This window comes from Gavialis gangeticus, unplaced genomic scaffold, assembly GCF_001723915.1.
Source record: "Gavialis gangeticus isolate Ggan-Ray unplaced genomic scaffold, GavGan_comp1, whole genome shotgun sequence".
Classification (NCBI taxonomy): Eukaryota; Metazoa; Chordata; order Crocodylia; family Gavialidae; genus Gavialis; species Gavialis gangeticus.
The window spans coordinates 46,920,614-46,935,898 of record NW_017728998.1 but is presented as its reverse complement, the minus strand read 5'-3'; the positions used below and the strand labels follow the sequence as shown (position 1 = coordinate 46,935,898).

The 15,285-nt window shown below is 43.5% G+C and overlaps 1 protein-coding gene across 2 annotated transcripts in view; it reads left to right on the top strand.

The window, feature by feature from the left end:
• CTCF (CCCTC-binding factor) overlaps positions 1-15,043 on the top strand; it is a 34,671-nt gene extending 19,628 nt beyond the window's left edge. The window contains exons 6-11 of one of the 2 annotated variants that reach the window (XM_019505859.1): positions 1,784-1,933; positions 5,236-5,396; positions 6,799-6,981; positions 7,319-7,457; positions 10,505-10,666; positions 13,466-15,043. In XM_019505859.1, coding sequence (XP_019361404.1) covers positions 1,784-1,933; positions 5,236-5,396; positions 6,799-6,981; positions 7,319-7,457; positions 10,505-10,666; positions 13,466-13,647 — 977 coding nt within the window. In that variant the 3' untranslated portion in view covers positions 13,648-15,043. Of the gene's footprint in view, positions 1-1,783; positions 1,934-5,235; positions 5,397-6,798; positions 6,982-7,318; positions 7,458-10,501; positions 10,667-13,465 lie in introns of both variants that reach the window. The other variant, XM_019505858.1, reaches the window with a different exon arrangement.
• Positions 15,044-15,285: the final 242 nt, after the last annotated feature.

Genomic DNA, 15,285 nt, shown 5'->3' with positions numbered 1-15,285 from the left:
CACACACCCCTAGCCCATATTCCCCCCCCCCATTCTTGATCGCTCCCCCCAGCCCCTTCCCTTCATCTGTGTGTGTGTCTGTGTGTGGGGGGGGGGATACCTTTCATTTTAATCACAGATTTGGGGGGTTTTATCAGAGAATTTGTGGTGTTTTTTAATCGGCGGAAAACCAGGATCCTTGCTGATCAGCGCACCTAAATCTACAAATTAAAATTTGTTACTGAATTGAGAGATGCAAAATTGGTTAAAAAAATTAGTTTCCAGTTTTGTCATAAAACTAATTACAAAATACTGGCATATCTTTAAAGTACTATGCTGACATAAATCACTTAATATCAGTATTCCATTTTCTGGCTTCACACAGAACATTAAGGTGACATTTGTTCAAAGTCTAATACAGGAATGTTTGTTAATAGAGTTTGTGAAAATCCTATGGGTAACTTTCCTGTTCATGCTAGAAACCAGGGTTTCCCAAAAGTGAACAACAGTGCAATGCAAGTTCTGCTGCTGAAGCAGGAAGGAAAACATTTTTTAGCAAGTTTTAAGTGTGCAGGGAAGACCCTTAGAACTTGAAGCAGAAATCAGGTTGTGTTTCCTACTAGAGGTGCACTGATACATTGGTCCATATCATATCAGTGCCAGTAAAAGGAAAACTGACAATATTGACAATAAATGCTGTTTGCATTTGCAGTTGCACATGCACACAGCCAGCCTAGAGCTTGGAGAGAAGCATCTGGCTGGTAAGTCTGTTGGGGAAGGGTTGGAGGGAGGGAAGGCAGGGGGGGAGCAATCAAAGTCCCTGCGGTGTGGGGCTGGGCGTGGGATGGAGCTGTGAGCGGCTCAGGTGGGGGGCGGTTCCTGCTGCTGTGCCCACCCCGGGGGAGCCATGGGGGGCATGTACCCCCAGATCTGTGCATGGGGCCAGGGCAGACTGCTGGGGCTGGGGGCGGCACTGGGTTCTTCCTAGTTGGGCTGGGGCTGTGCTCAAGGCGGGTGGCAGTAGCAGCACTGGGAGGAGGGGCTCTGGAATGGTAGCCCCCCTTCCAGCGTCGCCATTGCCCACTCCAAGTACAGCTCTGTTCCCCTCCTCCCTGCCCTCCTGCCCCACTGGGAAGAGCCTGATGCTGCCCGCGGCCTCAGCCCGCCCTCACCCCCTGCACAGATCTGGGGGGCATATGCCCTCCGTGGCTCCCCCAAAGTTGCATGCAGCGGCAAGAGCTGCCCTCCCACACACCCCACAGACAAGCTGGTTGTGGCTGTGTCCCAGCCCCGCTCCCTCACTGCAGGGGCCTTGATCTGCACCTCCTTTCCTTCCCCCTCCCCTCTCCCCACAGCACCAACTGGGCGCTGCTCTCTAATCTCCAAGGCTGCATATTGGTAAATGATTCAGTATTGGCAGACATGGCTTGTTGATAACGGCCGATTATGGCTTTTTGGCCATCAGTATTGGCCCAGAAAATCTTTATTGGTGCACCCCTATTTCCTGCATCTTGTTATGCAGCACACAAGTCCCTTACAGATCTCTTCTCCCGAATCCAAATTTGAACTGCTTCTCTTGTGGAGGTATGGTTCAGTTGTCAAACACTGCACAGACCTAGTAGATAATAAGATTTCCCAAACTCTTCCTATTGTTCCCTGGCCTCTAAAAATGGTTGCCATTAAATTGCTGTGCCAGCAGCTTGGTCTTATGGCTGCTCTTTCCAATCCAGGTATATTTTGAGACTTGACTTATTAATAAAACTAACCGCTTGTGCTAATTATTGTTTCTTTTCCCTTACCACAGGAGAGAAGCCATATGAATGTTACATCTGTCATGCTCGCTTTACTCAGAGTGGCACCATGAAGATGCACATTTTGCAAAAGCACACAGAGAATGTGGCCAAATTTCATTGCCCCCACTGTGATACTGTCATAGCAAGAAAGAGTGACTTGGGTAGGTATTTCTTAAATGTGTTGATTAACAATGTAAGGTTCTTTTAAACAAATAATGAAGTTGTTTAACTTTGTGGAACAGGAAGCATTTTTTTTAAAAAATCATAGGGCTTTAGTAGAAACTATATTGCATAGGTTATAGAGTCTAGAGTGGTGCAGAATAAGGGACATGTCAGCCTGAATGAAGTTAGCTGTTAATAAAGATTAATTGACTTACAATAGCAGCCAGTTGCTGTGAAGGTATTAGTTACTTCTACACTATTCCAGTATAGCAACATGTTTGCCATGCACACAAAACAGGTCATCAGTCTGAAGCCCATTGACTTAAACAAAAGTAAAACTTTCAGTTCCATATGTTTAAGGCCAGAAGGCTCCTAGGTCATCTGGTCTGATGTCCTGTATATCACAAATGATTTCATTTCACCCAGGTACCCCTTTACCCTTTTTGTGTTAGTCTAAGCATTTCGGCCTTCAGGAAAGTAGGCTGCACATTTAGAGGCAAAGAACAGGAAAGGTAGAAGTGCTGACATTGCCTGATGCTTTTGTATTGGCTGGGAATTGATTTAGTGAGACATGATTCCAACAGGCTGTGTGCAATGGTCAGTGATGGAAAATTGCAGAGGTTCCCATCAGTTGAATTTGTGGGGAGAATTTCTTCATGACCTCAATCTTATGAGGTATTGCTACTCAGCATGCGAGCAAACTACGCCAGATAAGCAAACAGAAAGGATTATCCATACCACCTCAGATCACTTGTCCAACCTGCCTAGTCTCCAGTTCAGCAGTGGCTAATCTCTGCTTCAGAGGAAGGCACAAAAGATACTCCACAACAGATTGCATCTAATTGAACATTGGTGAAGAAAATTCATTTGTGACCCTTGCAGAAAACTATCTGAAACCCTGAAGTATAAAAAAAACTAATTTATTTTATACTTACTGCTCTTCATTAACATGGTTCGTGCAGCTGTGTTCTTCCCTTGTCTGTGAATGGACAGCCCATGGATAGGGAGACTTGCATATTCAAAGGCTAAGATTGTAAGCTCAGAAGGAAGTTTCACAGTATTAAGTATTGCTTTCCCCCAAAACACGCATGTTAACCATCACATTTTCTTCCAGCAGATTGACTAAAGGTTTTTTACTTTCCAGTTTTGTCTTAAACTTAAGTCACAGACGTGGGGGGGGAAAACCCCTCAAAACAGCCCTTTACTTTCAGCTCAGTGCACCCCCACGCCAACCGCAGTGCATGCCCAGAAAATGCATTGCGTTAGTTCGACCCAGCTCACCCAACTTCTGTGTAGATTGAGTACTTCAGCAGGAATTTTTGGTACTTTTATCTAATAGCTAATTGAATCCGCTGTTAGGTAAAAGTGCCTGATCTATACTGAAGCTGGGGAGCTGGGTCAAACTAATATGCTTCCTCTTCCATTAAAGCACTGTTTTGTTCTGGTTTGGTTTGGTTTTTGGGTTTGTTTGTTTTTTTTACATCTGTAAATCTACCCCTTGAGTCTCACTTTGCGGTCATAGGATATTTTTATACCTTTGTCAACAAGTTTGGAAAGATTTTCAGGATCAGGTTTGGGGGGGGGGGTTGTTTATTTGTTTTTATTCTATCTGTTGTTTTATACAGTGACTGCAGTACCTCTATCTTCTCTTCTATAAGCTCTATTACGTTGAGCTCCTTTAGCCTCATACTGTAAGGCTTTTTTTCAGCCTATGGATCATTTTTGTGACTCCTTTGAACACCAGTATTTACATACTAGTTTTTGAAGTCTGGACACCAGTGGTCTTGCAGTGTTGTGTACAGAGGCAAGATCATGTCTCCACTTGTACTTGATAGTCATCTTTCTATAACCACGAAGATTACGTTCACTTTTCTTGTCATAACATTTTACTGAAAGTTCATGTTGAGAATATTGAGTAGTATGGCTCCTTAAATCCTTCCAAGACAGTGGCTGGCACTTTAAAACAATTCATTCTTGACAGTTTGCTTCCTTTGTTAGCCTACCTGGCCTTCTGTATAAGGAGAAAGTGGTAGGTGTGATTGTTGTTGTTGTTTTTGTTTGTTTTTTTTAGGGTATCATTGTGGACCCACCTAGATATCAGATAGTTGCACAATAGTTGAGAAGCCATGCTTGGAATACTTTGTCAAACTAGAAGGACATTTCAAATGGGACTGTTAATGAGTTGTTCCCAATTCATGCCTACAAGTGTAACATTAGCTACTCCTTGTTCACTTAGTCATAACAAAATAGTTTATTTCTACCTAACTGAGAAAAATAAGCTGGCTCAATAAGTCTGAAAGGAAAAATATGCCACCCCAGGAACTAATATGGAGCCATGAACTGTCTTCTCCACATCCCTCTGTTCATATTGGTAATCTTTTTTAGAAGAAATCCCGTAACTGAAGGCAGTTAACATTCACTGTGCCCTGTGGTATGTGGTTCTGACAAGAATCATGAAGTCTTGGTCTATAGCAGGGGTTGTCAACCAGGGGTACGCATACCCCTGGGCGTACTTTGAAAGGTCCCAGGGTGGGTAGGTGGAGACAGTATGCCGCCACCCTGTGCTGCTGCCTCACAGGAGTAGGGCCGGGGCGGGGCAAGAGCAGAACTGCACAAACGCTTGCCATGCCCCTTCTCTCTGTCTGGCTGCTTGCCACCCCCCCGCCTCCCCTCCTCAGGGGTACACTTATTAAAAAAGGTTGAAAACCCCTGGTCTATAGCAACAATAATACCCTAGTAATCTATCTAGTTCACTTCACAGTTGTATGATTTTCTTTTTTTAAAAACATCTTTTTATGTGTGGTTCTTTTTTCTATCTTTCTTATTACTGGCAAAGAGAATGAAAGGGTCAAAGCTAAGAGTTAAAGCAAAGGATCCACCAAAGCCAAAATTTGGCCTGAGGCTCTAGCAGTCTTGTTTTGTTCACTTTATATATACAGACTCCCTCTGCTTTGCATTTTAACTCCTTATTGTCTTATTAAGTAGTTTTTGTGACTTAATCAAAATATATTTAGTCAGATGTTAGTACCTGGGACTTTCCCAACAAATTAGACTTTGCTTTAGAATGGAAATTGATCTTTTCATGAGTAGGAAGAGACACTGTAGAAGGATGTTTTTAATCATGGAGCATGGTACTTTTCAAAGTAACTCCAAAGCAATAAAGTGTAGAGACTTTTGGCTTCAAACCAGATGATGTGAAGAAAGCATCCTCTCCTGAGAAAATAGTTAAGGAATTGTCTCTACCAGTCTTTTTCAAGTATGGAAAATAATAGGTTAAACACTTTTTTTCTTGTGATACTAGGTGTCCATTTGCGAAAGCAGCATTCCTACATTGAGCAGGGCAAAAAATGTCGCTACTGTGACGCTGTGTTCCATGAGCGATATGCTCTCATCCAGCATCAAAAGTCTCACAAGAATGAGAAACGTTTCAAGTGTGACCAGTGTGATTATGCATGCAGACAGGTAAGCCTAGGTGACTCCTGAAAAATCACAATGGCTGCATGAGCAGCTAACTTTGAACAGAGTGAATGGCACAACAAACTATGAGCTAGGAATCGGGATGTTAGATGGGGAGCATGAGCAAGTGGGCTTAACTGCTGCTCCTTGTCGCGTTGAAATCTCGGGGACCTCTACCTCTTTCTTCCTCCCTCTCGCCTACCATGTCTTTGTGAAGCTAGTTCTCGGGAGCTTAGCTGATATCTTGAGTGATGATTGTACAGGTGAGATCAGTCTTCTGCAGGGCTCCACCACCCCCACACCCTGCTCTTTTCCCTTCGGGTGACAAGTCATTTCTTCCTGCTGGTATCGAGTACAAGTCACCAGTTCTTGGATCCTCGCCAACCCGGTTGGCTGTGGGTTTTGTGGGAGGTCGTAGCCATGCCCTCTAGACAAGGTTGCTCCTCCTCATATGTTTCTACCCTGCTTGCAGTAGTTTTCCTTCTCTCTGGGATCAGTGGATCCAGGAGAGATGGAGTCTTTGCTTTCCAGTCCCAGGATTCACATTCCAGTGCTGCTGGGTCTCAGGTGTGGACTCTTGGGCTGGATTAATCAAAACTCAGATGTACAGGGGATCAGGCTTTTCCCCTTGCTATACTTCTCTAACTTGCGATTGCTACCTAAAAACACAAAGGAAATCCAGGACCCTACAAAGCTAGCTGCTGTCAGTGTCCTTTCTGCCCTCTTTCCTGAGAGCATAGTAGTTCTCTCTCTCTCTCGAGCCAATCAGCATGGGCCCTTGGGGCACATGCTCCTTGGGCCAGGTGTGTGGCAAGCCAGCTCCTGTCAGGCAAGTTCCCTCCCCCGGAGCTCCCCCAGAGCACCGTGGCAGCACAGCTCGCTCCACCTCTGCTGGCGAAGATCTAAACCTCCTAGCAGCTTCCCTTATCTTGCTGGGTGACATAGTGCCCCCAGACCTGGCTGGGTACATTTTTTTCTTTTTTTTTCCTTTTACAGAGCTTGCGCCCAGCAGGTTGGGATAGTACTGCTCATCCAAGCCCCACCAGGTGTCTTTTCCCCATCCCCTGCTACAGGGAGCTACTAACTTTGGTAGCTAGTAGCATTAATGCCAATGGATTGTAATCTGTTTAAGGTTAAGAGAAAGTTCAGTGGCTCTTGATAGGCTGTAACCTCCAGAAAGAGGCACTATAAGCTATCTTCTTTAGAAGACAAAAAGAATATGCTTGGTTCAGGACAAATAGAATGTTAGGAGGATGCCAGCATTGAGATAATGCTTCTAGACTAAAATGTTAGTGCTATTCCTCAGTAAAAGAAACTGTAAACCTTTTACATTCATAAACATCAGCTTAGATCATTGTTGCTGTGCATCTTGTTTATTCTTCTGAATGTGTGTGTTCTTTAATAACAGGAGCGGCACATGATCATGCACAAACGTACCCATACTGGAGAAAAGCCTTATGCCTGTAGCCATTGTGATAAAACCTTCCGTCAGAAACAGCTCCTTGATATGCACTTCAAACGTTACCATGACCCCAACTTTGTCCCTGCTGCCTTTGTCTGTTCGAAGTGTGGTAAAACATTCACTCGCAGGGTAAGCAAGTAGAGCATTTTTTTTTTTATTGACCTCCTATAGGGAGAGGAAGGTGGTTCTGTAAAACAGTAAGTGGTAAGGCCATGTTTGAGAGAGACTTGGACATAGCTCTTAATCAGCTTGAGTGAATTCTTTACAGCAGTAATGTTATAAGCAAACTGAAGAAACATTAGGACAAAAGGCAAAATAAGACCCAGGAGTTCAGCTTGTTTTCTGGATGTTAGATAAAACTTCTCTTTAAAGAGGAGTGAGTTTTGAGAATACTACTTGGGTTGTGAATAGAGGCCCACTTACCCAGTTTTGATTTTAGTACTCTTCTTTTCTTTTCCCTCACTAGAACACCATGGCTAGACATTCTGATAACTGTTCTGGCCCAGATGGTGCAGAAGGAGAGAATGGAGGGGAGCCTAATAAGAAGGGTAAACGTGGAAGAAAAAGAAAGATGCGATCTAAGAAGGAAGATTCATCTGACAGTGGTAAGAGCTCTGCTTAACTGAATAGGTTAAATGTACCAAGAATCTTGTGGCTTATAATTAACTATATTCTTCCTACTGATTCTTCACTAATCAAGATCTGTCTTCATTGAAAGTTTATATTTTTAATTATTGTGTATGTGCTTCATTTCACCTGAAAATTTGGTATTAAGTGAATAACTTTTAATATTGCTGACTGAAGTTCTAAAATGACGTGTTCTGCACTGATCTTAGTAGGCCCTCACTATTATGGAATACTGGCATCTATAGCCAGTTGGTATAGTGGTTGGGGTAGAGGTGCATGTTGAGCCTTCTTTCTGGAGAACAGAGTTTTATTATTGATTTTTAGGGGAATGGATGCAGTAGATACAACTTTTAATTTCCTTGTGCAGTAGGTAGATTTCTCTGGTTGTCAGTGGGAGGGGTGATTCTTTACTGTGTATATGGGTAAGGAATGATATTGCTCTGTATTTTTGTGAATTAACAGTTAAACTCATAGTGAGCTCTGAGCTAGTGTGGCTCTTAATCCCTCTTTGTGGTAAATGATGTGAGGGCTTTTGGCCATTGGAGATGAGGTACAGTGATTTGGAAATATTCATTGCCTTAAGTCATTTTAGAATTTCATTTTATGTATAGCACATGGAGGTCTTGGTGAAGACCAGTGTGTCCTGGTGCCCGGGCATAGAATTATTGAAACAAAACAAGCATGGAGTGAGGTTGTGACTTGCAGAAGGTCACTCACCAGGTAGAACCTGTCTCCTGCTTTCCATACTAGCGACTCAATTTTGCTTGAGAATTTGCACAAGTTTGCGTAGAAAAAAAATGTACTAAATCATTGTTCCATAGAATCAGTGTAGCTCTATTTTATTTTCACAAGTTCCTTGAATATGACCAGTTCTCCATTTGAGTAATTGTTCACCTACTTTCTCAATGAGGGGAGGAGAGAAGGCTCGGCCCCTGAGTCTTGAACTAGAGACTTTGCCTTGGCAATACTTGCAGAATGGGCTTCAACATAGCCTTGCTCCCAGGAGATGAAGAGATGGTGTGCATTTCCTACCTGTGCCCCCCTCAGTAACCTGGCTGAAATGCTGCAAGTGCCCCAGCAATCAGTGCCTGCACTATGTCACTAGCCAAAGGCACCTTCCATCAGTGCCTCCTGCATATATTATAATACCTCCATCAGCCAAACCCACCCTACAGAGCTTCCTAGGAAAAGACAGAGCTTTCCAAGCATAAACAGTCTTCCAGTTTTCCAGTCTTCCCTCTGTTGTAAGTCATCCAACATACAAAGCTTTTGGTGTGGTTGAGAGCTCTGGTAATCCCATGTAACCCTTCTTTCAAACAGCCTGTCCTACCTTTGAGATTCATAGAGCAGGATAACCGCAGGTTATTAGGGCTTGGAAACATTTCACCAGTGGCTACGCTGCCAGATTTGCTGTCATACCACCTCCAAATCCCCCATAAATGTCCCTTTTCAGGGACCCTTCTCACAAGAGTGCTGTAATGGCAAGTCCCTGTCCTGCCAATGACCAGCTGAATGTTGGCACCATCAGGGCTGCCTCAGTGCTGCCAACAATCAGCTGATCAGCAGTTGGCAAGGACTGCACTGGGGCTCAAGCCCTAGTGCAGTCCCATGCTGCCAGTGATCAGCTGATTGTCAGCATCCATACAAGCCCTGTTGTAGTCCCAGATTCAGTTGACAGTTGGCAGATTGTCTGCTGTTGGGAACTACTGGGGCCAGTTGGAGACCCTGGCATGGTCTGTTCTGCCTCCTGTTCATTCAAGTCACAATAGAAACCAGGCACAAAATTATTACACAAAAAGGTGTAATAATTATGTGGCTAGTTTTGTATTTTGTTGTGTCATTTATGCCTGAACACGTGGTCAGGTTACACTTAGGATGAGATTAACTGGTTAATCATGTTTTAAGTGTAGTGTATGCCAAGGTTTTAAGGCATTAACTTAATTTATAAACTTTTTCAGGACCTAAAGGAGGTTTTTGTAAGTTGTTATAAATAATAAAACTTACCACTGCACTCTGAATTTTTTCATAACTAATGTACTCAAAATATTCCAATGTTTTTTCTTAATTGAATGAAATAGAGTTTTTAAATCAAGCTTTTGAAAGATAGTTTTTCAAAGGTAGATTTTACTGTTGAATTAAGTGAGGTCCAAAGTATTTATTGTGCCACCTAAAGAGCAAAGTCCCAGAATAATATGCTCTTCAATTTGTGTAGATGCAGATATTTATCAAAAATTGTAATGCACTAGTACACACTTTATTGGAAGAGTAGTTAATTTAATGCAGGGCTGCCCAACTTCTGAGGGGCAGGAGGCTTGTGTGTGTCACTGGGTGCCCCTTGCAGCATGCCCTCGTGTGCCCCATTTTTGTTGCAAAGAACTCAGACCACAGCAGGTCAGAATGTTTTTGACACTGGATTCCTATTTGAAATCTCTGGGTTTATCTTGTGAATTGCATAGATGGTTACACCCCATGGCATACCCTGAAAAAGACTATGCAGCACTCTGGTTGGTAATCGCCGCTTTAGACTCAAAGCATAAGAAACTTCTCAACCACAGTGCCTGGCGGGGAGCAGGGGTGTCTAGAGGAGACTTCCCTAGGTCTCTCCCAGCCCTCCGTTTGCTAATGGAGCATGGTAACTAGTGAAGATTCCCATTGATAGCCATCTCTGAATTTGAATCAAGCCCTGCTCTTCCCTTTAGTTGGAAAAATGTTTCATGGTGACAATTGTTGCTACTGGACATGGGGTCAGACCTTCTTTTTCCTGCTTTGCTTGATGATGTTTCCAGCCTTCTAAGGTGAGAATATCCCAGTATTAAGAATGCCTGCCTTAAACTCCTCACCCCTAGTACTTTTGTTTGCCTTGTCTACCATCAATGTTTACTCTCCAAGGATGACTGTAGGGAAGTGATTCTTTCTCAGAATGAAGAAGAGTGTTGTTCTTTCTCTCCATAGGGAGACTTTGTTGATATTTTGCTCCTATATAAACTGAAAGCTTTCTTCATTCATTTTCTTTTTTTAAAAGAAGAAAATGCTGAACCAGATCTGGATGACAATGAAGAAGAGGAGGAGACAGCAGTAGAAATTGAGGCTGAACCAGAAGTGGAGCAAGTGGCCCCTGCACCACCTCCTGCTAAGAAACGAAGAGGAAGGCCACCAGGCAAAGCCAACCAACCAAAGCAGCCCCAGCGTAAGTTGCTGCCTGAGCTCCAAAGTAGGCATCCAGGTTAATAAGCTTCTTGGAGGTCTCCCTAATGAAGGGTTTTCACTCACTCTAATGGAGCTGATGACTTTTAACTGTGTGTGTGCTGTCTCTTACTCTTACTGAGATACCTTTGCCCACTTTCAGGGCACAGTGCAAGTCTTCTTGTATGTGAGTTTCTTGAGAAACCTGTAAAGCTGACCTGTTTGAGACCAGCACCAAGAAAGGAGAGGAGGAAAGTTGCCTTTCCTTTGTGGGTTAATATACTTTAAATCAGGGCTGTTTAACTTCTAAGTCTCCAGGGGCCACACATAGCACAGGCCACACCAGGTGAGCCAGGAGTTACCAGGCTGTTCAGACATCCCCACCCCTTGCTACTCTGTGCTGCTGTGTGGGCACCCCATCCCCTCTCTCACTGCTGCACCAGGCACATTTGCACTTCTCTCTCTGCTTTCCATCACTGCTGCACTGTGTGGGCATGATGCCCCCCTCTCCTGTTGCTCTGCATGTCTGTGCAAGCACCTCTCCCACCATTGCACTGGGCACCATCCCTCCCACTGGTGCCCCCTGGGGGCACTGATCCACCCTTGCAGCCCAGATTCACCCTCAGCTCCCTGGCTGTAGCACCAGGGACAGGAGGCAGCAGCCAGAGGAAGGAGAGGGAGCCCAGATACCCTAGTTGCTGTTGCAGCTGGAGCAGTGAGGGGAGCACCAACTAGGTGAGAGCAGAGGGGGGTACAACTTGTGGCTATATGTTGCCTGTGGGCCGCCAGTTTGACAGCCCAGCTTTAAATCTGTGTAAACTGCTTCCAGATGCCATGGGAAAATGCACGTTAAAAGCCTTATAATAATAATTCAGGTTATAAAGCAACATAAAATGGTCCAGATTATGTACTCCACCAGCCCCGTGAAGCTCAGCCTGGCGGCGGGAGGTGGAGGGAGAGTCAGTGACAGAGCCTCTCGGAACACTACCCTGGCCAGTGGCTATCTCCTGCCTCCTGCCACCACGCCTGGGGCCAGTGGCAGCACCAGTTTTCCTGGCGCTGGGTGCAGACTGCGCCCAGTGCTGGTCCCAGGCAGCAGCGGCAGCCTTCTGTCATCCCGAGCACAGATCCTCCCAGGGGTGAGGGCCCTCGGAATTCAGCATGGCCCTCCCAGGCATACAAACCCTCATATCTGCAGGCGGGATAACAGGAGGCTGCTGTTGCCGGCAAGTGACACCAGTTTTGCTTTTAGCAGTTTGAGGTGCAGTTTCCCAGAAGCCCCTGCACCTATCTCCTTGAAAGTTGATAGGTTGCATATCCTCAGAAGGGGCTACCATCCATGCAGTGTTCATACAAATCAGGCACAAAATGACAAAGTTATAGGCATTTTCATGATTTCCCATTATAGCCTATGGGTGAAACATCAAAACGCATCCAAACAACGAAACAGTTTTGACAAAATGGAACAGTGCTTCGAAACTAAACGAAATGACAAAACGAAACACTGTCCCTTTGAAACAGCGAAACAGAAGTTGAAATGAAACAGTGCTGTTTCTCACAGCCCTACTGATCACCATGTGAATACACAGAGACGGTCTCTTACCTTAACATTTTAAGAATAAAGAGCAGTAAAAATATTATATGGCATCCAAAGAAAAATTATAATTAGAAACCCAAGTAGTAGGGTGAACCTCCTCACCTATTCAAGAAGTACTGCTACCTTACTGGTCTGCAGGATACTGGAGGCGTCAGATGGCCTCTGGCAAGGTCTCTGGTTCCAGTGGCTAGATGTTTACACTGTGTTCATCACTGCTGTATGAGTAGAGGTTTATAGTAGTGCATTCACATCAGTTAGGAGATGGCAGTGTTGAGTTAACATACATCTAAGCAATTACTACAGTCTTGGTTAAATAATGTTTGCCATGTCTCGGATGCTGTCTGGTAATGCAGATGCATGTAGAGGCTGCTGCAAGGAAATAGGATAGAGCACAGTCATGATTTTTGGAAGACTGGCAGACAGGTCAGATTTTTGGCTGTAGGAAGCAGTTGAACCAGTCTGCACTGCAGATGGCATAGATCTCCATTGCTTCCCACCCACACCTTCAAAATGCAGGCACGGAATGGATGAATATGCCCATGATTGAGACTTACTATAAAGTCATAGAGAAATAGGGAATTGGACCTCTATAGGTCATCTAGTCTAGCCCCTTGCCTCAGGCAGGATCATCCCTATCCAAATCATCCCATACAAATTCATTATCTAACCTATTAGCAAAACTACACCAAAACTACAGTCAATCCTGACACGCCCACAAGACTTAACACCCCATCTTGCCACATGTAAAGCAAGGGGACTGCAGCAGCCAATGTCCTGCTGCTGTGAAGGTTGTTTAAAATACTCCTGAGAGATCTAACGAAAAATCCCCTGCTATGAAGAAAAGCAGCACCCCCCACCCCTCGAGTCTATACCAATCTGACCATGGGGTAAAATTCGTTCCTGACTAAATATTTGACCCTGAGCAGAGGGCAAAACTCTCCAGCCAGAAACTTCTGGTTTTGCATCCCAGCAGTTGCACTGTTCTCCTTGCCCTTGTCCTTTCTTGCAGTGAGTTCAGACAGTATGAAAACACTGCAAAGGCATTTTGGGCCCTGTTTTATGTGGTTAGGTGGATTTTCTAAAAAGATATAACTTCAGATTCTGTAATAAATTGTTTTGTGAAGAATTAAACATTTTCTAGCATGCATGCAGCCTGCCTGTAGGATTGGTGAGATCTGTTTTGAACTCTTTTCTCTTTCCTTTTAGCTACAGCAATCATTCAGGTTGAAGACCAGAACACTGGTGCAATTGAAAACATTATAGTTGAAGTAAAGAAAGAACCTGATGCAGAAACAGTAGGAGAAGAGGAGGAAGCTCAGCCTGCTGTAGTGGAAGCTCCCAATGGAGACCTCACTCCCGAGATGATTCTCAGCATGATGGACCGGTGATGGAGGAAAGGCCACGCGTGCTGACTGAACTGGCCTGGGCTGTGTTTAAGCGGCTCAAATCTATTTTTCCTTTTACCTTTTCTTGGCTTTGGGAAATGCATCATTTTAGACCATTTTACCAAACATACTGGGAAATAAAACTTCAAAATGATGTTAGAATGTGATTTAACTAGAACTTGCTGTTTTATGTTAGCATTACTACAGGATCATGGAACATTAGGAAATATTTTGGAGTCCTTGAGGGTTTCCTCAGATGCTTGGTTTTTGATCTGAACTGCATTGTAATGATGGTCCAAGGACAGTGTTTACATGCAACAAGTTTTAATAATACAAACGTGGAAAAGCAAAAGCCCAGACTAAAGTAATGTGGTAAACCACTCCGGACTTGTCCATCCAGTTCCCAGAGTCCTCCAGCCTTCTTCTCCCAGTAGTGTTTTTAACTGTAAATGCAGACTTGGGAAGGTTCTAGACTTTTAAAATGTTTTTGTTTTTGCTTTTCCCCACTGACTAGCTCCGGTTCTCCAAGTCGGCTGCACACGGTAGTTTTGGCATGCTCCAGCTGGTTTCTGTCCTTAATATGCTTTGCTTTCTGCAAAGCATTTCTGTAATGGTCAAGCTTGTAAATAACTTTTTTTTACATTTTAATCTTTTTTCCATTAATTAAGAGGTATGAAAAATGCAGTTTCAGTAAACCCCAGTATTTTAATTACTTCCAAATGAAGTGACAAGAAAATTGGTGGAGTGTAAATGTTGGAAAACCCATTGACAACCAATCATGTAGAGGAGAAAAGTACCCAAACTATTTGCTTGCTGAACAACAGAAACCCACACGCGAAACCAGGTTACAAAGCACGTGGAACTGGCATTTGAAACATGTATAATTCCCTTCTTTTCAGTTATACCTTCACGACTACATTTTCTTTGCTCTATTTTGTAGTTGTATTTTGTGTTTATGAATCCAATGTTAAGACAGAAGTGGTGATTTTTGTATTTGGGTCACTGCAGCCCTCAACCTGGGCCAGGAAATTTTACTAGGTCAGTAATTATAAAATTTTGGATCTCTAATGAAAAAAAAAAAGGAATAATGTGAAATACAAATGATGCCTGTATATGAACTGTCACATGTTTAAAATATGTAAGCTTTTTATAGAGCCTCAGTCTTGCTGATTTCAAACAAATTTTTCTTCTATGTATCGCTTTTAAAAGAGCTATCAGTTTAGCTATCAGACTCTAGGTTGATGCATTTTTGTACTTAGCTGTACTGTGTGATATTTTTCATTATTTTAGGAAGCCAACATGAGAAAAAAACTGTTATAAAATATGTAATGGGGTTTGAAAAGCTGAGAAGGAGAATATACTGCTGTACAGCTAATAAATAATAATGGATTAACATGCATGCTCACTGACTGCTTTCTTTGTACTGTGAAACCATTTCTCCTTAAACTCCCAAGCTGTTCTGTGGCTGACTTAGGAAAGATCTTTCCTCCAACTGGAAGGGCCCTAAGCAAACTGCAAATCTGGAATTGCCACGGGTACCATGCACAAGAAAGCATTCTTATTTTAATCACGTATAATATGTTGGTGGGAATGTTGCTGCTAGAGAAAGTTGACAAACTACTTATGTTAGAGAGCAGTGCT